This window comes from Sander lucioperca, chromosome 8, assembly GCF_008315115.2.
Source record: "Sander lucioperca isolate FBNREF2018 chromosome 8, SLUC_FBN_1.2, whole genome shotgun sequence".
Lineage (NCBI taxonomy): Eukaryota > Metazoa > Chordata > Actinopteri > Perciformes > Percidae > Sander > Sander lucioperca.
Window position 1 is genome coordinate 18,562,380 of NC_050180.1, and position 22,988 is coordinate 18,585,367.

Below are 22,988 nucleotides of genomic sequence, written 5' to 3' on the forward strand. Positions count from 1 at the left end.
TTGAATGCACTCGCACATGCTCAGTAGCTCAGATGTAGATCATGTCAGCTAGCTAGCTCCATAGACAGTAAAAGAAAGGCTGTTTCTACAACTTCGGTCAGTTACAAGGCAGGATTAGCTGGGAGACTTCTAAATGAGGGCGCACATGTAAGTAGTTCTTTTGTGTTCTTTTGTGTGATTATGGTGAACTTGTGTGTGTTGTAGCAGTGCTTTGCTATTGAGAACGAGGTAGCATGCTAGCGTTAGCATTAGCGTTAGCATGCTAACGCTAACGCTACGAGCTAATGGTTGCGGTTAGCCAGCTCGTTTCGGCTTGTGACGTCACAAGCCGTGAAGATTTTGACCAGCTCACCCGGAGACTGAAGGCAGGACACATTCAGAAACCAGTATCATACTCTAAACAGCATGGTTGTTTTTTTTCAAAGTTTGTATGTGTGTGGAAGCACCAGAGACACAAAAGAACACCCCAAATCCCAGAAAAAGTGATTTTTTTTTCATAATATGGGCACTTTAACTTTGAGCGCAGCGCAAAGCGGCAAATCTGAGCAGTGTGCAATGCCAGGGGCAGCGCATAGTTGGGCGCCACCGCCCTCCCCAAGTCAACAGAATATAACGCGTATGCACAATATAAAACTGCCATTATGACTGATGAACTCACTGGAAGACCTCGGCTCCCAGGGATACCAGGCAAACCATTTTGGCCCGGAGCGCCAAACGCTCCCGTCTCACCATCTCGCCCGTGATCCCCTGGGTCTCCAGGATATCCTGTAGCGATCATACACACACATGCATACAATCAGAACAGTATGCACACACATGGCAGAGGAGGTATTGCCCGTTTCTGGCCCATTTGATCTGATGAAATAACAGGTACAGTTCACCTTTCTGTGAGGCCACACTTGGTTCGCCTTTCCGACCTTTTTGGCCCAGCACACCACTGAGCCCAGGAGGTCCCTGCGAGACAACACAGAAGAGTGTAAGGAAATAAAGAATGCCCTAAAAATGAACAACAGAAAAGACAGAATGGAGATGACTCGATTGTTCTTACAGGGAATCCGTTGTCTCCTTGGGGACCTGGTTCTCCTAAATCACCCTCCTGACCAAACTCTCCGGTCATCCCAGCATCACCGCGGTCACCGGCAGGTCCAGGTAGCCCCGGTGGAGAGTTTACAATGGTGCATTCACACAACCCATGATCACCTGAATGTACACACCATTGCATCCACAGGTCAGCAACATTGTGTTACTGAAGATATTATGAAAATTAACTTGACTCTTTTGCTCAGGGCTATATATTAAATGGAGGAGTAAGTACTTCAGAAAACATCCTGCGTTATTAATAAAATAATCCATCATGATATCAACAAACTTCTTTAGCATGAAGAGTATAACTACAGCACCTTTCAGTCCTTTATAGCCTGCATTGCCAGGCCTTCCTCTCCCACCAGGAGCCCCCTTGAAGAACTCAGCCCCTAGAGATGTATAGAAATACAGTAAAGGTACTGACACAAAGGAGAACGTTTCAAATAAACAAGAAAGGAAGATAAAATATTTAAAACCTTAGTGTGAACTCACTCACTCACTCACTTATTTACTCACTCACTCACTCACTCACTCACTCACATGTTCCTTTGGGTCCTGGAGGGCCCCTGACCCCCGGGCGCCCGCTAGAGCCTGGGGGTCCTGCCCTGTCAGCAGGGCGTCCTGGATCCCCTGGTTGGCCCTTATCTCCTGGCTCTCCCTTCATACCAAATGGCCCCATGAAATCCCAAACTGACAGATACAGAAGGAAATTCAAAAGAACATTTTTATTTTTGGCATTTGGCTAAAACTCTTGACTGCTCAGTTGAGTCATCTTGGAGAACACTTGTGATTGTGAGTTTCCTCTGTTCTACCTGCTGAAGCAGCTACGTTGTGACAATTGTATACTGGTCACATGTAATGTAGCCTAAATGTTTTGTAAAAAAATTAATATGTTGTAATGTTGTCTTGAATGTTTTGCATTTTTTTCAATTCATACTCCTTTTGTAAAGTCACAACGGGAAATGTAAAGACTAATTGATGGTTTGTATATAAAGAAGCCGGAAAGAACCTCACATACCAACCAATATAGGTAAAGGTAGTCAGATAGGTAGATCAACTCAAGTACATTTCCAGGAGAAAGCCTGACACACGTGCAGGATGTCTGCTCTCTGGGTATTGCTGTTCTCAAAATCCGTTCGCTTCGGGAAACAACAACAAACTTCGAGCAACAAGTTACATGCTGAAAATGGCACGCTTTGAATAAAATGTGGATCATGCAACAAGGCAGGCCTGCTTAGTTCTTTCAGGGAATGATTGTAAAGATTTACAAAGACTATGTTTACCAATTTACTATGTAACTGGGATGTTTTGGGACCGATTGGTGGGGGTTGCCGTGGACATAATACACACGGCAATACACTGGTAAGAGCAAATTAGGTTTAACCATGTATCCAGCTAATTTAAATAGCTCCTGTTACTGTATTGCGTGAACAGTTAACTTCATTTAATATTATATGTGGCGTTTTCTTTTGCGGGGTGCAAATCTTCCACCAAAACAAGTTCTTTCCCGAGGCTATTTTGCAGAGCCACCGTCGCTGCGTCCGGAACTTAGCGCTACCCAAGACGTTTGTGATTGGTTTAAAGAAATGCAAACAACCCAGAGTTTTTTTTTAAAATCCTATCCCAAAATGTATCTGTGGTGTAGCCAGACCTTATTTCACAGCGCTGTGGAGATAGATCTGGCAATGCGAGACTAAGGTATAGGTAACCGGGGCTGGGTTGTGTGACTTGTTTTATTTTGACAGACTAGTAGCCAAAATCTATCAGAGGTTTCTACTGGAATCTTAAATTGATTTCATGGAGATACTACTTTATAATAAGACCCACTTTACACATGCCTTATAACCTCTTATCCCTCTGAACAATATCTTAGTTCCATATAGGTCACCGTACAGTCTAAGCATACTAAAGAATCTTTGTTCCTAGAATATTATATTTAGATATTTGTTTAGATATTTTACTTCATGTACCGTTTTTGTATATTTGTGGAAAAGACCCCCTTGAAAACAAGATAATCTCTAAAGGGGTTTATCCTTCTAATAAATGTCTCTAAATATGCTTGAGTTTAAGTCTTATGTGTGTTTAGTCTGTCCACCTTCTAGGTCTTTGTGATACAAAGGATGTTTTTTTGGTTTATGACAATTTGCACTAAACTCTTCAACATATGACAATGAATATTTACTTAATATTATTTATGATGTATTTAAGTTAATACTGTCATTATGTCTCTTCATATTGTGATTCTGTGTAGTGATTCTACTACTGTATGTATGGCATATATTCCATGTCTGTCTGTCCTGGATGATGGATCCCTCATCTGTTCCTTTTCTTTAGCTTTATTTTTTCATTATTCCCTATTAAAGTTTTTAGTGTGGATTTTTTTTCTTATCTGAGGCAAGAGTCTAAAGATAGAGAATGTCACAGTGGTGTACATACTTACACATTTGTGATTTTGGGATATACTGTATGAATGAAATTGACCTCAGAATTTGAGCATTGCAAGTTTCATATACTGGTCCCTTTACTTGTATGTTGTATGTGAATTAATCGCTTTGTATAGCTCCAGTTTACAGACCTTGTTGCTGTGTTTCAGAGGCGGGGCGTCCTGGGGGTCCGGGGAAGCCTTGGTTTCCAACCGGGCCTCTCTCTCCCTGTGGACCCTGCTCACCAGGAGGACCGGTAGGACCAGCTTATCAAAGTCAAAGCATAATTAAAAGAAATGATTATTAGCATCTTATGCTCATGCATCATTGACACTGCCTGTAACGCCTTTAATCCATTCTCATGCAGCTCTGTAACAGATTATATATGAAGGATTATTAAGAGTTTTCTAAATGTTATATCCTCATTTAATTATATAGTGTAGTAATAATACTGATTGTTCTGTTTGTTTAATACTTCTGGAATACAAACAAATTAGATTCTCTTCTTCTTCTTTGAGTAATAATTGGAAGATTTCTCTCGGACTTTCACTGCCACATTAGTTTGAACACCAACATGACACAGACTCCTCAATGAACCCACAACCTCTATCTTGAACACTTCCCTTTTTGCTCTGACAAGTTTGTGCGGTCTGTTAAAGTTCAGTAACGCCACTAATTTCACCACAGAGTTTCACTCCCTGTCAGCAACTTTTTTCTCAGACTGCCGTGGGTTTCATCTTCAAACCCTTTCTATTTTCTCTTGGATGATTATTTGACTGTTTCTCTGGTATTAACCAATTTACCTCCTGAAATCCAGGGCCAGTTTCCTGATGAAATCAGTTCTCCCGGGTCACCTCTGACTCCCTGAAACACAAACTTAATGTCAGTCTTTCAGTATTCAGCGGCTGCAGTTTCACTTGTCATTTTAATGAGAGAGATCACAAGCTGGATGTGCACACATGGCTTGAACATGACTGTGACAAATATGCTGTTGTATTCTGTGTTTGTCTTATTTCTCGTTTTCTTTTAATCTATGTTCTCTTGGCTGGTTTAACACTGACAAGGTTCAAATAAGATTTTTAAAGCCAGACACGGCAGATGGCTATTTTGCTTCCATAACATGTCTTTCTTTAGACTACACATTTAGATTTCTCCTACGGCTATATAGGATACAAGTAGGCCTATAAAATGATATAGGATATAGGATGCTAAATCTGTAAATAGTAGTTTGCAATAAAAATGTATGGAATTTTACAAAACATATCTTTAAAGGCTGTTTTCTCAAAAAAAGAAAAAAAATCTCCACTTCAGTAGCACTCACAGTACACCAAACTTTCCACTTGTATTCAATCTATATTCTGAATGTATTTACAAAACAGGTTTGTTCATACAGTATATTATTCATATCCAGATTGATATAACATATTATTCCTAAAAACATGGAGGAAATTGTTATTGCTATTATGGCCGTTGACAGTTTTTCCGATGGAGTGATAAAAAGATATATCCAAAATTCCCTCTGTAGAAAATAATCTTTGACTCTAACATGTCAACAAAATGAAACAAGAATTTTGAACCTGGTTTTATCCAATGTTCAGATTTATGTTCTGGTAATGTATAAACATGAGCACATATTTAATTAGATAATGCCTTATTTGAATATTTAAACACAACATTTCAAGAAACGTGAAATACAAAAATAATCTCTCGCTCTGGGGTCTGAGGGTATCTTCAGACACAGATCATTTTTGCATGCTCTGATATTGTTGTCAATTTGAACAAATGTAAGCAGCATTTTTAAAGTACCATGACTTGTTTTCAGATATAATAATATCTAAGTACAAAGCAGAATGTATTTCATGATTGTCCTTTTTTTCATGTAAGTAATCAACTGTGGAAGTTTCATGCTGATATCTATTAGTCCGAAATGTTACACTATTCACCTGTTGCCTTAAAATCTGATAACAATGTGTGCCAAAATGTTGTTGATCATTTTTTTTAGGAGTGAAGTCCCATAATAGCATGCTAATTATGCCATTTGCCCAGAATTATTGACTATACAAAACCGTGTGTCGAACAGCCCATTCAGGTGTTATGCCATTGCCTGGGTGCACAGATACACAATTAGGGATCAGGGATCAGGATCAAGTGCATTCTCACCTTAGGACCATCTCTGCCTTTTGGTCCTTGTTCACCAAAATCCCCCTGAAAAAGTGTTGTCATCATTAAGTTATAAAATGACATTTAATGTGGTAATACAATAATGATGCAGCATCTCTCATTTTTCACCCAAACATACCCTTGGTCCAGGACGCCCATCTGCACCAGATGGACCCTAGAACGGCATAAAAAGCACATGATATGAACTTAACTGACGGATAGAGGGAGGTTTCTGGCTGAAATGTGCAGAAATGTCCTTATGCTCACCCGTGATCCAGGGAATCCCATCACACCTGTTTCACCTTTGTTGTCAGCCTGAAATAAACCAAACAAAAGAAAAGATGAGCGAAGGAACTGACATGCTGAGGCGTTATTGTTAAAATGTGTCTATGTATGTATACATGTGCATGATCGTTCATGAGTGATCCCATACCGGATCTCCTATGTTTCCTTTCAGACCTTTCTCACCACGAGGTCCCTAAAATAATGAGAGAGGAGGATATTATTGGTGCATGTGACAGTGTCCGTAACACCATAGAGACCATATTTGAACATTACAGCAGTTAAATGAATAAAAATGAACATGTTGAACAGACCGGGAGGCCGTAGGGGGGCTTAATTTGCTGATGAGCTGATGAGTTTCCTGGCAGCCCTGGCGGTCCGGCTTCCCCCTGTGGTGGAAGTAGGAAATGCAACAAAAATCAGCCGACTCTCAGAGAGAAACAAATCATCATCCAGTTCTCAGATCCTTTACTTACGTAAAAGTACCAATACCACAGTTTCAAAATATTCCATTACAAGTAATAATCCTGCAATTCAATTCAATTCAAAATCCAATTTAGGTAAAAGTACCAGAGTATTAGCAGCAAAATATACATATACTTATAGAGTAGCAAAGTGAAAGTACTTGTTATGCATAGAAATTGCTGCTGTGACTGACATGTTATTATATATGACATTACTGGATTGTTAATACTGATGCTGGAATATGTAAGCAGCAGTTTACTGATGTAGCTGGTCAAAGCAGAGCTAGTTTTAGCTATTTCATTTACAGTTGGGTAGCTTAGTCTAATGGTGAGACGTCACAGGGTAAATCTGAGTGGTTATATAGTTAGTTGGGGCAGAATATAAGAAAAAATAAATGTAGTGGAGTAAAAAGTGTAATATTTTCTTCTGAAATGTAGTGGAGTAAAGGTAGCATTAAATAAAAAATACTGAAGTAAAGTAAAAGTATCTCAAAGTTGTACTAGAGTAAATGTTAGTTACATTCCACCACTGCAAATCTTTGCGTGGTAAAGTACAGCTTTAGAGTTCCAACTGGAGTTGCCTAAATGATTTCAGGATTTTCCGTGCAGCCACAGCAAACCATTTTGTTGCCATAGCATTTGCTTTACAGTGATGCAAGTAGACTTGACTAATAGATATTAGCAATGTATCTGACAAACATGGTCACTCACGTCGTCTCCTCGGAGTCCCTTAAGCACTTTGGTCATAGTGCCCTGCCCAGAAAAACAAAAAACACCTGAAGCTGCATTCATAAACTCAAGTTCCTGTTTGATAACATTTCATGCAGTATTCATACATCACATTTCTATTATATCACATTAAATATATATTAGTGTTGCCTTACCTTTGGTCCACGGGGACCTGGAGGCCCTGGGGGACCCTAGAAGAAGACACAAACAGGATGCTAATAAGAACTTTGCGTCATAATAGAAGCTTCATAAACTAAAATTAAAACGGCACTCAAACACACACTTACCTTTGGACCTGGGAAGCCTATGTGACCCTGGTGTCCTGGGTTTCCTTGAGGCCCCTGACAATAATCAAATAAAGGTGGTAGATCAGACAGATAGCAACAACAGAAAATTGAGTAAAAGTAAGTGCAAATTTGATATGACAACATCATATCTAACAACCAGTATTTGATCATGTCTCTGATCATGATCAGAATACAGCAACAAATCATATTATTAAAGTTTCTTACAAATCTTCCGTTGGGCCCTGGTGTGCCTGGATCTCCCTGTGGAGAGATGGGCAGAGATTCATGAGTTAATGAGATCTATAAGACTTTGTCGAGGCAATATCAAGTATCAATATCAAGTGCAATTTTATAAAGCCAGGAGTTCTTCAGAACAAAGGTCAGGTGTGATGTACACTCTTCTTGCTCACCCTGAAGCGCTCCATGTACACAGTGAGCTCCAGAGAGTCTCCCTTCTGTCCCTTCCAGCCTGGCTGTCCCTGAGAGATGAAAACAATAAGACAGTCAGTAATGGTCAATTACAGGAAATCAAACTCTATTCATTTTACAAATCACTCTCGAGGTTTGGAGTTGCACTTACAGGAAAACCAGGTGCGCCATTATAGCCGGGTTGCCCCATTAACCCTGATTCTCCGTGTGTCCCGTTACAGCCGTCTGCACCTGGCCTTCCCCTTGGCCCAGCTTGTCCTGGATGGCCCTGCAGAGCGAACATGAATTAACAACAGAACAGTCAGAACCATTCTGGATCTTTGCGATCACACAAACTCTAAAACAAAGACTGCTTGGGAGGGGGAACTGGGACTCCAATTTACTGACGAGTGGTGGCAGAAAGTTGTTGATGGACTGAGTACTGTGTCATCTTGTGCACATATTGGGCTGATTCACTTTAAGGTTGTACATAGGGTCCACTTTTCAAAATCAAAACTGTCTGTTATTTTTCCGGAAGTAGAGGATAAGTGTGATAGATGTCTGAACCCACATTGCCACTTGAGCCACATGTTTTTTCTTTGTCCATGCTTACACATTTTCTGGTCTGGTTATTTCAATACAATTTCAATTATAACAGGAATAGATTTTCAACCGTGCCCCTTAATTGCTATTTTTGGGACCCCCTGGCCAGTCAGATCGACTAACTTTAGCACAGAAGGAAATTTTTTGTTTCACTTCTTTACTAGCCACACGTCGAATTCTCTTACAGTGGAAGTCTCCAAACCCTCCTTCAGTTTCACAGTGGCTCAAAGATGTTATGTTTTTCTTGAAACTTGAGAGAATTAAGTACACAATGAGAGGTGACATTGATTTTTTTTTTTTACACAGTTTTTGGTATATGGCAGCCTTTTCTATCATATTTCGCAGACTTACAAGTCTTACCAGACTAAGTTCTGTTATATTTTGTATGTATGCATATTATTCCAAATAAGCCAGGGTGGGGTGGGGTGGGTGAGTTTTGTGCCTTATTTTATTTATTTACTCTTTGTTTCCTTTTCTTTTTCCTTGCCTTTTATGTATAATTTGTTGTGCTCTGCCATTTTGTCTTCTGTGTATTTTTCTGTTTAAAATCTAAACTGTACAAGATGTCTAGTTTCAAAACTTGATTCTGATCACAATAAAATATGTTGCAACAGTCAGAACACATCACCGGCAGAATCAATACAGTGAGCTTCTCTTGCTGGATAGACTTACAGGAATGCCATCACTTCCAGAAAACCCAGGAACGCCGGTCATTCCCTGCAGAGCGACAAGAATCACACAAAATAAACAAGTGGACAAGCAAGAGTGTTGTGATTCAACAATTAGATGAAAAAGAAAAGGATATTTTACCACATTTCCTTTAGGACCTATGATGCCACTACGGCCGCGGTCACCCTTCTGCCCCTTTGGTCCTTGGATGCCTGGATCACCTGGTCTCCCTGGAGGCCCCTGGGAGCCCTGAGGACCTAGAGGACCAGGGTGACCCTGAGATCAGAGAGACAGAAAAAAAGATTTGTTGATCAAGGACGCAATACACCAAATAAATTTGTCAGCGGCTGCACATTGGCTTAGAGTTTGACGCATAACTTACCAGAATCAATTATCTATTGATTTCTATTCATCAATAATGTCATGAGTGTTAGGAGTGAACAAAAGCTAGGCAAACACTGGTGATATATGGGGTAACAAAAAACATGCAAACTTATCTGTTTAAAATAGAGATTTAAAAATAGGACATGGTAGTGTTATTAAGGCAACCAAAGCATCACAGCAATGCAACAAAACCATTCTCTTTTAAATTAAACATGTCCCACATTTCTGCCCTATTTCCCTATCCCTAAATTTCTGCTTGCATTTTCTGATTGCATCACAAGGGGGAGACAAACACCCTTTTTTCCTAGTGAAATCCACTTTTTCAGCACTCCAGGCTCTCTACAGCCATCCAGTGGTCAATTAGTGTAGTTACATGTGTCCACTGTCAGAGAACAGCTGATCGAAGCCAAATAAGCAATACAGCTAAATACACCTTACATTTTTTTTACATCACTGAACTCCTTTTAGTTCTTTTCAATTTTTCTGGGACAGAACGAGCAGACACAATAATACATTCTTACACACAAATTACTTCATATATTCTAGTTTTAGAATCAACTTGGATACAGTTTAAAACCTGCATGGTGAAATATATTTTTCCATTTTTTTCCCCGAAAAAATAAAGGCCCGAAAACACACACGTTATTGCAAGACATGCCAGATAGAACAGTGAGGAGATTAAGTTTCAGATAAAGCCAGACTCTGCTGTCAGATATCTACTTAATGAAAAAAAGACCAAGGCCAAGCAAGCCTGAAAGATAAAGTAAAGGATAAAGAGGATTTTGATTGATGACTCTTTGAAACTGCAGACAGCCCCCTAATCTGCAAGCTAAATATAACAATTTGATATTCACAGTGATGAAAGAGAGAATACAGGCAGGCAGATAGGAAGGAGGGAGAATGTGAGTCTGGCTGTGGCGGAAGTATGTTTCTGTTCTCCAAACCGTACCTCATTTTCAGATATCACATTTTTATTTCCTAATAAATTGATACATTTGCGATGTGTCTGCAGACTCGGCCAGTAAAGTATGTGTTCTCTCTTCACCTACTTCACTACACCAGAATCGCTGCTGGATTGTAACAAGGAGACAAGCGGGATACAAACAAACACTCCAGGAAAGTGTATGAATATTGAAGTGTTCAGTGCAGGCGGGCTGTGTGTGAGGGCAAGGAGCTTCAACCTAAAGATCAGGTTGAACAGATGCCTCAAACACAAATGTATCTTAGTGTTGTGTGTGTTATTTACATCTCTGGGGGACAGGACACGGCCAGGGGAGGCAGAGAGTAGACAAGGGATGGTGGGATGGAAACAGAATAATACGAGGACAGTGCTTTTACAAGGGTTGAGGGCGAAGATACCATGGGAATGATGCGTGTTTGCATGGTCTGGGAGTTCAGGGGGTCAGTAAGTGATGATCTCTGAGGCCTGGGGGCCTAACACTGTTCCTGTGAGAACCAACTAAGTGGTGTCCCAGACAAAAAAATGCTCTGGGCCTCATTATATGAAGCTAAAGCCAAGGGTCTCCAAGGCATTAATAAAACTGCAGGGAGCCTAAACAATTCACAACAATTCAAACAAGCTGACAGACAAATCAGATGCAAAAAGTGAGAGATAAAGCCTCAGTTGAACTAACTCGTGGCTAGATGTGTGTGCACTCATACATGCAGCCTCTGTGTGTGTGTGTGTGTGTGTGTGTGTGTGTGTGTGTGTGTGTGTGGTAGTTAGCGCTTTGTCTATGGGAGGCTTTTTGGAAATGGAGGTGTGTGTGTTTTGTCTTCAAGCAGCTGCCTATAGAGCAAACAACAGACAGACAACTGTCCTGCCAAAACAACTCAAACTCTGCATGAATAATAGGTGTGTCATACAGTGTTTGCTGTGAATTTTAAGACTGGACTGACGAGTCAGTCGTGATGTGATAACATCATGGTGTCTAACTTCTAATGTTGGTACCTAACTGACAAAAAAAACAACTAAAATGAAAAAGATTTTTTTTTTCAAAAGGCAGGAATCAAATCATATAATGTACTGATTCACTACATTATAAAGAGCTTTCAATACTACAATTCTATACAGTGTAAACTGTTTAAAAAAAATAATAATTAAAAACAAGATAGAAGAAGTAACTTGCACCTTCTTGTCAAGATTCTAGATATAATTTGGCATGTTCAGATCTGGAAATAAACTGCCACCTTCCTTTGCTATGAAACATCATGTTCTCTATTGCTATGGTGGAAAAAAAGGCCATCAGGCACATTATGTAAGGTGAACTCTACCAATACACACTTACAGTTGTAAATCATTCATCCTCATAAAAGGGAAGTAATCAAGCCGACTAATTTTCTAAAGACAAATTGTTCTGTCAAAGTAATAATAATCACAGGGAGAAGTGAAACATACCGTGATAGAAGGGAGTGAGCTGGAATGGAGTGTCGTCATTTAAAAGTGGCTTATTTCTGAAATAAACGGTGCGTGTGTGTGTGTGTGCGTGTGTGAGTGGGTATGTTTGTGTGTGTATAAGCATGTAAGGGCATAAGAGATCCTTGTCTAGAGCACTTTGCATAGTACACTATGTGCACTGGTCTTTATCTTTCTGCATGGCTTAGCAGGGAACTGATATATACCAGAGTGAAATCAGGCGGAATTGCGACAGCAACGGAGCAATCCCGGAAGTGGACCGTCGTGGCTGTAGACTAGATTGTACCATGTGGTAGAATTTCCTGCTTATGTACTCATGATGTGGAAGTTGAGACAGTGGTACCCCAGGTCTCAGTCAGGTCAGCGTCCAACATAACAGCAGTAGGTCATAACCCGTCTCAGGCAGAGTAGTAGTTGAGATGTAACAGCTGTATGATAAGACAGCGCTGCCTCAAGCGCTCCCATCCCGCCAAGGTCAGGGGAGGAAGCTAATGTACATACACCTACTCACTCACATTCAAACACACTTAACAGTCACACACACAGAAACTGCAGTTGTGACGCACACACAGAAACATTGGATAAGGTGTTCTTTGACCCAGACGGTCACAGATGAATGTGCTGCATGTGATCTGGGGTACCTACAACAGGACTTGCTGCATAGGTAAGAATAGTTGTTGTAAATGATCCAATAGCATCTTCACACATGCAAAGATAATTGAAGAAGGACCATATTTGGTAATCTCTAATGTTGTATGTCCAACATGAGTTTGAATACTCCTTGAGTTGGGATGGCACTTCATGGCACTACAGTACATGCTGGTTAAACTGTACTGCTTAATCCTGAGTATCCTTGAGATGCATCAAATGCTTGTGTGTAAGTCACCAAAGGTGTGCCTAATAAAGTGACCACTGAGTGTAAAAGTATAACACAATTTGTTTTGCCCTTAGACGTACTTATAAACTCATCAAAATAACCATTTGAACCCTCGAGTAGGTCTAAATCAAACTGACCAGACCTCAGCCGCATACTGTATTGTTCCATTAGCACTCTGGGTGTTCATCATTTCCCTTCTACTCTATTTTCTCCTGAGCTAAATCTCTCTCCAGTCCTCCCCCCTCTTTAATTACCAGTCCTTCACAGATTCGCTTCCTTCATACCTACGTACTCCCCATTCTTATCGGCTCACACTACTTCCACCCAGCATTTCCTCCCCTCCTCTCTCCAAACTCTCGAGTGCTCTCACATCCCTTTGCTTCTCTAACCCTCTAACCCTGGAGAGTGATCACATGCAAGCCTACAAATCAGCCAGCCACAGACTGTGGGGTGGGTGGTGGTGGTGTGTGTGTGTGTGTGTGTGTGTGTGTGTGTGTGTGTGTGTGTGTGTGTGTGTGTGTGTGTGTGTGTGTGTGTGTGTGTGTGTGTGTGTGGGGGGGGGGATAGAATAAATTGTCATCTAAACAAAAGAAGAAAAAAAATAAGTTTGAGTTGTGATACAGCAGGAAAGGGATGAACATCTTGTAGAAACAGAAAAAGAAAAATCAAGCATTCTTTTACAGCATAGTGTAGTAAACTTCTGAACCTGTGTAAACGGAGACCCTGAAATCTAGATCAGAGGAAGTTTAGGGCTCTTCAAACCAACATGTCTTGGATTCACTAAAGGACACTGAACACACATACTGTACATGCATGTCTGTTTAGGTCTGAGTTCCTCTCTGTCTTTGAAGGCCGGTCATGAATTTACCAGATTATGAAGCTCAGGAGACACATGCTGCCCTCTGGCTTTTCTCTGTAACTGTAGCTATATTTTTCTTCCTGTCAGTCAGCTCACGTCATCCCTTCAGCCTTGTGTCTCGTGAGCTTTATAATGGGATACGACAGCAGTCAAATCTACTCACAGGGTGAAGAGAAGGAAATGAGGCAGGCAGAGGGCAGAGCAATAATCTCCAGGAGTATCGAGGAGGTATTGTAGATCGGTTCTTTACATCTTAAATAATAATCCAAACATGGTTGGTTAGAACTAGCTCACAGCAGCGAAACATGCTCCAGACACCAGCATTTTAGAAGTTAACTTAATTTTCACACTGATGAGTTTTCAAAAATTATACAGTACTGGAATTTGAATGGCTTAATGGATGTATTTCCTGGTTAAAATGATAGTTGTCATTTCCCTTTATAACATTACATTACATTTATAACAATAGATTTAAGGTCTAAGCCCTTTACAGACATGCTGCCGTGGTGGGCAAAATCATCAAAGTTCCCACAGTCAGATAAATACATTTGAGGGATCAAAAGACAGACAGGTGAATGAGAGGTGTATGTCAGGAGGGAAAAAAAACAGACTGAAATAACATGATTAAACCATCTGGGAAATCGGAATAAATAGCATTAAAACAAAGAATGACTCTGTATATACACAGTAAATTAGGATCATTAGGAAACAGACTATAGACGAACGATTGTAAAAGAGCAATAAAACACCAGCCCTTCCCACACTGGTCTGCTAACTGGTGTCTGCTTTTTACCCGATCACTTCTCACCTCATTTCAACTACCACACACACAAAAAGGCATAAAACACACACACACACACACACACACACACACACACACACACACACACACACACACACACACACACAACAGTGCGTTTCACTATCTTTGTGGGGACCCGTCATTGACATAATGCATTCCCTAGCCCCTTACCCTAACCTTAACCATCACAACTAAATGCCTAAACTTAACCCTTACCCTCACCCTAACCATAACCTAATTCTAACCCTAATCCTAAAACCAAGTCTTAACACTCAAACAGCCCTTTGAAGTTGTGGGGTCCAGCATTTTGGCCCCACAAAGCTGTCTGGACCCCACAAGTATACTGTATTCCCGGTTTTTGGACCCCACGAATATAGTTAAACAAGAACACACACACACACACACACACACACACACACACACACACACACACACAAACAGGCTAGGTGAACAAAGTGACTGAGGCTAAGGTGTGGGGTGATTGGATGCCGATAGTGAAAAAAATCACTCTTTCTTTTTGCAACAAACCCTAAATACTGTTAATTCTTTTCTTTCTATTCCTATCTCTACCACAGCAATATTTCTTGTCTATTCCTACGATTAACCCCTTCTTTCATATATTATGTATGCCACTGACAACGAGATGTCCCAGCTCCATCTTTTGCAGCGGTAGGAATGTGTGAGGAGGATTTTGAACATTCTCCTCCAGTTAAACTTGACATGTGAGAGTCCATGAGGACAGAGCTAGTGCCCACTGGATAGCAGAGGTTCACAGCTGATTTGAACCAAACATCTACACTAAGCAATGCATTGAATGTTGTGGTGCTGCCGAGGAGAGGAAGGAGACTTTTTAATAACTAATTTAATAAGATCCAGAGATGCAGGTGTGAGACAACAATTTCCTGTTTCGCAGTCTCTTTCACAGATCACACAACATTAAAGGGACAGTCCATTCAAATTACACACATATTTACTCATGTTCTATACAGTAACTCTAGTTGTATCAAGCCATGAGGATTTTCTTTTTTTCTCAAGTTTTGATTTCTTTGAATTTTTGTCTTCACAGTTTTCATCAGGACTATTTCTTTCGCAGAAAGAAGATCCAATAAAGACTGTTCACAGTTGGATTTAAAATCTATATAAAAATATATAAATATAATGATGAAACAAATGGATGGATAGCACTAATTAAGTAAGAAATTACGTTTTTCTTTGTCATTCGGGTGAACTCACATTTTAAAGAGAAACTGAACAGCAGGTGAAAATCTTAAATTTTGCTGACCTCCAGAAGTTTAACATCTCACTTTGTTGCAATGATGTGTAAGTGTACTACAGGATGTGTCACTACACCATGACATCACTGTTAACTGTGGTTAGCAAAAGAGCTCTCTTCTGACCACACCTAACCATATCCTTATCATTCAAGGTCAATGCCTAAGCTCAACCATCTTCGCACATGCGGGAGAATATATATATATATATTTATATATAATATATGTTTTCCTCTGCCTAAAACCCTTTATTTTCTATAACTAATGCTTATCTCTGGAAGTGTGAACAATGTCTTACTAGTTGGATATCTGAGTTGACATATTTACATTTCCACTGCATTACTTCTGTAAACTTGCAAGTGCCTTCATGATGTCTGACCTACAGTACATATCAAGAAATCTCTGAGAAAATCCTTCCTGCTCACACTATATTAAATGCAGTACCCTTAACCTCTCTGTGTCCTCTTCCTGTGTGTATGTGGTTGTGTTTGCATTTCTCATTCCTAAATCACAGATCTATTTAAAGTTCCCCCATCTGACACCATAAATTTCATCAGGACCCAGACTGTCCCCTGGGGTGGACGGTTTGGGAACGACCCACTAAGAACTGGATGGGAACACGCAGCCCAGTGCACAAACCTCTGACCTCAGTGAGGAATAAAATAAATCAATAAATAACTGTCCGGAAGCTCCCTCTGTTTTTCCATCTGTCTGCCTGGAAAAACTGGGACATTATGTGATTTTTTAAACAAGAAATGATTAAAACATGAATCTAATGACAAAGAGGGTCAAAATAGATAAGATATGATAAGTCACAGGAACAATGGATACCATGAACATAGTGGAATTAACTAGAACAACTAGAAACAAGTAAGTAAGCAAGTAGCAAGTAAGAACAAGAATTTTGGATATTCAATTCTACATTTACTCTGTTGCAAACAATGCTAATACTTGTTCTCCAAGTGCTTGTATATACTGTATCTCCTCAGAAATAACAGTGAAATCTAAACAGAAGGGGTTGTGGTGAGGGGAGGATTGATACTATGCAGTGTGAACATTATCCTCTGATGTCATCACTGTGGGACAGGACACTGACAGCCACATACTTCCACATAAACATCTACAAACCAGAGTGGATGCACTTGTATTCACACAACACTCACTAATGTAAACTGTAAAATCATGGTGAGTGTATCTGTGAGCTGCCTGCTGAGGGTTTACAGTATGTGATGCTGAGGAAGGTGGATAAATTAAGGTTAAGGTATGCTTGAAGCTAAGTAGTTTGGATGACATGTCATCCCAACACGTCAGAGTTTTAGGGTGGGAAAAGGCCACTGTCATAGAGACTGAAGATTCAAAATCGATTCATAGAATTCCAAAAATCGATTCATATTTTTTAAAATTTTTTTTTATTGTATGTCTACTGCAATCACATCATAGATAGATAGATACTTTATTGATCCCCAAGGGGGAAATTCAAGGTCCCAGTAGCTTACAGACATCACTCACATACAAACATACAGATACATCATAACAGGATGTTAAAATCAAAACAAATCCACATGAATAATACGGACAATAAAAAATACTAAATAAACTAAATAAAAAATCCACATGAATGTACTAATGAATGTATAATATATATATATATATATATATATATATATATATATATATATATATATATATATACACACATTTACATACTGTGAATCGTTTTTGAATCGAAAATCAATTTTGAATCGAATCGTGAGCCTAAAAATCGATACTGAATCAAATCGTGACATTTTCTGAATCGTGCACCCCTAGCATTCATGGTGTCGCACCCGGCCAATCACTGCGTTAGGAAAGCTACAAAATCTGTTGAATGTACAGCTTCCCTGAATAATGTCAAGAAAAAGAGTGAAGAGAGGTGGTTTCATCCACCCAACAAGCACTATGTTTGAAGCATACTGACGTCTTTATTCAGTGGACACGAGCAGCAGTTCTGAACTGATCTGCTTTCTGCATGCTACAGAGGAAATAGCAGAAAGAGTTGATCAAGAGGATGAGGGAAGAACGAAGGAAAGGAATGAAGGATGTAAAGTTGAAAAGAACAAATGAAGGAAGGAAAGGTGGTGGAAAAAAAGCAACAAGAAGGGGACGTGTTAATGTATGATTTAAGAAAGAAAAGAAAAAAGGAAGCAGAGAAAAAAGGAAGGAAAGAAGGAATGATGGATCAAGGAAGAGAGGAGAGGAAGAAACATAGACAGTATATAAGAATGGACCAATAGATCCCGTTGCTCTGGACGGAGACCAGTGAAGGCCTTTAGAAGCACTTTTCCGGTGAGCGCTGAGCGTTACTGCGCAGCCTCCAACTGAGAGAGATGACGTAAATGTGACGTGAGCAACGTGTCTGAAAGTTGGAAGTCTTCTGGTAGCTGTGCCAAGAGAAATCTCAATCATTCCCAATCTTGCAGAGAAGGAGAGCGTAGGTATATGTAAGGAGATAACATGGACACAGGCTAATTATTGCTAACTAAAATGCTAGTTAACATTAGTAATTAAACTTAAACAGCTAATGTAAGTCGAAACTGCCTGCGCGCTTCTCCTGTACTATACGGTAATTCCTCTACTATGCGATCGTAAGTCCCGTGGTTATGATACAATCGTTAGCCTATTTTTACAAAAACGTCTGCTACGGAGCCATAACGTGAGGTACAAGGTAATGGAGCCTTTTATACATTGTCGTGTTTCTTTAGAAATAAACAATGGACAAATAGAGTCTTTAAACGCTTCAGATGTAAAGTTATTCGCTGTCAAAGTGACGTCAAAATGAATGACAGTGAATGGGATGCTAACGGGGGGTGAGTGCTTATTAGCATCAAAATGGCGCCATAGGAGGTACGTGTTGTGAGGAGAAGCTCACCCCCTTGGGAAGAAATGCAGAAAAGTAGAAAAGAATGAAATTAAGGAAACAAAGGAAGAACGAAAAGAAACTAAACTTCTGCCCTTTCTCTCTGACTCCCACAATCGGGCTCAGACACTTCGGTTAGATTAGGTCCCACTGCTCTGCGACCCAGCCCAAGTTTTTCTTGGATACATTTTCTTGGACTCATTTCCTGAAGATCCACATCCCCTTCTACATGATGTCCAAGGGGGGGAACGGGGCTCAGCTCCCCTGGAGGAGTGGGGGGAGATCAGGGGTTAGGGGACAGGCTTCAGGGGCTATGCTTGGAGGACAAAGAGGGTCCTCAACTAGATGCCCCCAGGAGGACTCAGGCAGAATAAATAAACATCTGTAGATGATGTTTAGATATCTATTAGAGTGTGTTTAGATCTCCTGGCTCAAGTCAGGGAGGTCAGGTTTCTGAATCCCCAGCTGAAAAAAAAAAAAGTCCTACTTCTGAAAATCCTTGAAGACTGTGGTGGGTCAGAGTGGATATAAAATGATACGCTGAGAGTTACATAAAAAGCAACAAGGCCATGCAGGCTACAGGTGGAACAGTGACAGTTGCTAAAACAATATCTATTGAAGAATTATCCGTGAGAAAGTTGTTGCCGTAGAGACAAGCCTCGAGCCAGATTTGTGAAAACATAATTTGAACCTTCATCATCTACAACAAGTTCTTCTGACTCATTCGCTTAAAATGTCTTATGTGCAAAGAGAGAGAAAGAGATGAAGTAGAGGGATAAACAGACGACAGACAGACAAACAGTCGTTTCTTGTCACTGGCGTTGTTTCTCATGGAGGTCTGCTGATCTTTGTTTAGCTATTCGGCACAGAGTGATTTGGCTGCGTTGAGACCAGTTTGTATTAGAATTAATGTGTTTAGACTATGAGCTAATTTCTGCATGCACTTTCACAGAGCACGTGCTCATGCATGTGCCAGAAATCAGACAGCATCCAGACCATGGAGAACGGGCAGCTAATGACCAGTGGATGGACTGAAGTGTGTGTGAGAGAGAGTCTGCATGCGTGCTAAGAGGGGTGTGTGTTGAAGATCAAGACTCGAGGGGGGATCCCAGGCTGAGAACAGAACAGCTTGGACCTCGCGCTATCCCAGGGGTCTCTGGGGCCCGACACCTGTGCTATTGCCTCACGTTAGAGGAATGAGATGTCTCAAGTCTATGGTCCAAGCACATGTGTGTCTAAACAGGACACAGCTGCAGCCTCTGTGTATGTGTATGTGTGTGTGTGTGTGTGTGTGTGTGTGTGAGAGAAAGAGCGAGAAATGGCACACAGGCTCAATGAGGTGTGGCCCTCACCTCAGAGACCAACCACCTGTGTGCCTGTATCGTGTGTCTGCATGTGTCTGAGTTTATGTCTGCGTGTAATGAAGTCCATCATGGGTGTGTTGCCTCTATAATCCCACTGTTACATTTATCACTGTGATTATAATGCTAGTGGATCGCCCAGGGTGCAGTGACCTTCTGTTTATAAAAGGAAAACTCAATTTCCTCAACAAAGCTGTTCTCTGACGATGTACCTTGCACCCAAGGGTACAAAGGTATGCATATTGACTTATATATGGAGGGTAATAGTTTGAGAGGCCACAGGAGCTTTGATAAAGTGTGAGACAGATATTTTATATATATATATATATATATATATATATATATATATATATATATATATATATATATATATATATATATATATATATAAATTTATATATATAATTAAAATGTATTTTGAGAAAGAAATGAATGTGTGAACCAAGTTTCATGGTAGTTCATCCTATAGTTGTCGAGATATTTCAATCAAAACCAGAAATGTCAATATCATGGTGGCGCTAGAAGAAATGTCGATCAATAGATTCATTGATAATGAAAATAATTGTTAATTGCAGCCATAAATAGCTTTATGTACACAACTTAACTATATTGCACCTTTCAAAACAGCAGTACCAATTGCTTAACAAATGGTTAAACTAATAAAACAAAACACAGCAATGGAAAAAACTGTGGATAATCAGATTTATAGTCAAATACCCAGCTGTGATCTTGGCCCTGATTGAAATGGACTGCAGCCAGTCACATTAGTGTCAGGGAAAGCCATGTAATCCTCAAGGTCTCTTTCTGCACCCACCGACCCATCCAGCTGGCCCAGCCCACAGTCCAATTTTGCCAGCCTGGAAAAAAAATTCATTTTCCCACACGGGGGATGCAACGCCCACAGCCATTTTAGCTATAGTGAACATTCCTTGAAATCGGGGCAAAGGTCAATGTATGAATATGGTTAACTGACTGAATTAATGTCTTCTCAGTTGACTATCTTGTTTACATGTACATTACATCAAGTTGATATTCCTAATTTCAGGAAGATGTAGAGGGCAGTGTTTTACCTTGACCTTGTCAATGGAACAAAAGTCATAAGAGACCCAATCCCTGCTCCTGAGAAAGAATTCTGCACTGAAAACATGTTTTTCTCAGAAAAGTGGATTAAATATGAGAGGAATTTGAGGAAACCTAATTGTTTCCTTTGCAGCCGCCCCCCGATGTAGGTTTCACAACAAGTCCTGATGGGGAACACATGGCATTGCTGTGGTGACCCACAACTCTGGTCACATTTTTCCTACAGCCCCGAGGACTCTCTTTGTTGACCATAACATTTCCTGACTGCTGTCTGCAAATGCATACATCCCAGAGGACTTCCAGCGTTAACACCTTTACCCAACTTTCCTATTGTGAGAACCGTCAGATTTGACTGATGTGGAATACATGGTGTGTGTCTGTATGTGTTTTCCAATGAGTCGCAGAGAGAGAGGGATTACATTTGAAACAGAAGGTGTCCACAGGAGAATATTGAGGAAAAAGTTCCAGAAATGTGTGTGTGTGTGTGTGTGTGGGTGGGGGGGGGTGGTGGGGGGGGGGGGTGGGGGTGGGGGGGGGGGGGGGGGGGGAGTGTGTTACGGTACATATTTGTCTGTGATCAGGGCTAAAGTATGTTTAAGTTCAGAGTCCCATGAGGCAACAATCTCCCAGCCACAACATGAAACACAATATCTCAGGTTTATTCTACTCATCTTGATCTTTGTTCCCCTCGTTTGTCCTCGTTCCATGCATGTGCTGTGGCTGATGATAACAGTCGGCAGATGGCAACACAAGGCCAATGTCTTACCGCCTTAATACACACAAGGTTGCACAAATACTCAAAAACTGGATGCCTGTACTGTCAGTAGCGAAGTGAAACTAACTCTTTTATCGCTGTAAGATGGATAAGGTCATGACGGCAACATCAAGGTCATTGAATGAAATTCTTGTCTGGGATATATTAGGACAATCAATTGACAGTTCTCTTAGCCCCCGCCCCATTATTTACTGTTGCTACGCCTGTCAATCTTTCCGTTCTCGCACAGCACCTATAAAGATTCAAATGTTAACTTGAAATTCTTAGTGATTGTCAAAACAATAGGTCCTTGATTTCAGACAAAGGTAGACAAAAGCAGCTTTTCTTACTGCCTATTTTGCAGGCAGAAATAACTGTCGCTAGCAAATTTGATCATCCTTTTGGGATGACTCCCGCAAGGAAATTAAATATCCAGCAGCAGATTTTAGCAGCATACAAACAAAACACTCTTTAAATAAAGAGGTATAGAAAAAAAATACAGTATAAGAATAACAATATACATAGAATTTTAGCTAAATATTTTTTTACAAAAAGTAAACAAACAGTAAAACAATAAACTACAGATAAATATATACGTGGATATATATATAGAGGACTGTGTATGGTATTGTGTTATTGTACAGTTAATAAATAAATGACATTTAGCATAAATTAGAAGTTAAGAGCAGTTAGAGTGTCCAGGTATGTATGTGAGTAGATTATAAAATTATTGCACAGTGAATGAGTGAGTGAGTGAGTGAGTGGCTACCACTCCTTCCCTTCCTTCCTGTTATGTCCTCTTTACCCTATTTACCCTATTTCCTCCTCCTCTCGAGTGAGGAGTTGTAGAGTATGATGGCATGAGGGACAAAGGAGTTCTTGAGTCTGTTGGTCCTGCACTTGGGAAGGGGCAGCCTTCCACTGAACAGGCTTCTCTGGTTGATGCTAACGTTAGCAGTTTACATTAGAGCAGACAAACACAGTTTAATCCATTCCTTATACTTTTTCTCTTGGGTTTTTAGTTTTGAAAAGCCTAAATAAAAAGACACAACACTCCGAACTCTTTAGATATTGAGTTTCGCTTTTACTACAGTACCATGCACACATCAACATGTGGAGAAATCCAGACAGCCTGAAGTGCATAGTCATGGTAGCTAAGCTATGACTCAACACTTGCTGT

General features: G+C 40.3%; 1 protein-coding gene across 2 annotated transcripts in view; it reads right to left on the reverse strand.

Moving 5' to 3' along the window:
- col4a2 (collagen, type IV, alpha 2) overlaps window positions 1-22,988 on the reverse strand; it is a 78,822-nt gene that overhangs the window by 18,345 nt on the left and 37,489 nt on the right. For both annotated transcript variants that reach the window (XM_031295269.2, XM_031295278.2), the window contains exons 5-24: window positions 9,250-9,384; window positions 9,112-9,156; window positions 8,009-8,125; window positions 7,839-7,907; window positions 7,654-7,689; window positions 7,429-7,482; window positions 7,297-7,332; window positions 7,124-7,165; window positions 6,263-6,337; window positions 6,100-6,144; window positions 5,934-5,981; window positions 5,806-5,841; window positions 5,667-5,711; window positions 4,310-4,370; window positions 3,659-3,772; window positions 1,624-1,773; window positions 1,401-1,472; window positions 1,049-1,200; window positions 882-954; window positions 659-765 (exon numbers count right to left, since the gene is read on the reverse strand). In XM_031295269.2, coding sequence (XP_031151129.1) covers window positions 659-765; window positions 882-954; window positions 1,049-1,200; window positions 1,401-1,472; window positions 1,624-1,773; window positions 3,659-3,772; window positions 4,310-4,370; window positions 5,667-5,711; window positions 5,806-5,841; window positions 5,934-5,981; window positions 6,100-6,144; window positions 6,263-6,337; window positions 7,124-7,165; window positions 7,297-7,332; window positions 7,429-7,482; window positions 7,654-7,689; window positions 7,839-7,907; window positions 8,009-8,125; window positions 9,112-9,156; window positions 9,250-9,384 — 1,512 coding nt within the window. The remainder of the gene's footprint in view (window positions 1-658; window positions 766-881; window positions 955-1,048; window positions 1,201-1,400; window positions 1,473-1,623; window positions 1,774-3,658; window positions 3,773-4,309; window positions 4,371-5,666; window positions 5,712-5,805; window positions 5,842-5,933; window positions 5,982-6,099; window positions 6,145-6,262; window positions 6,338-7,123; window positions 7,166-7,296; window positions 7,333-7,428; window positions 7,483-7,653; window positions 7,690-7,838; window positions 7,908-8,008; window positions 8,126-9,111; window positions 9,157-9,249; window positions 9,385-22,988) is intronic.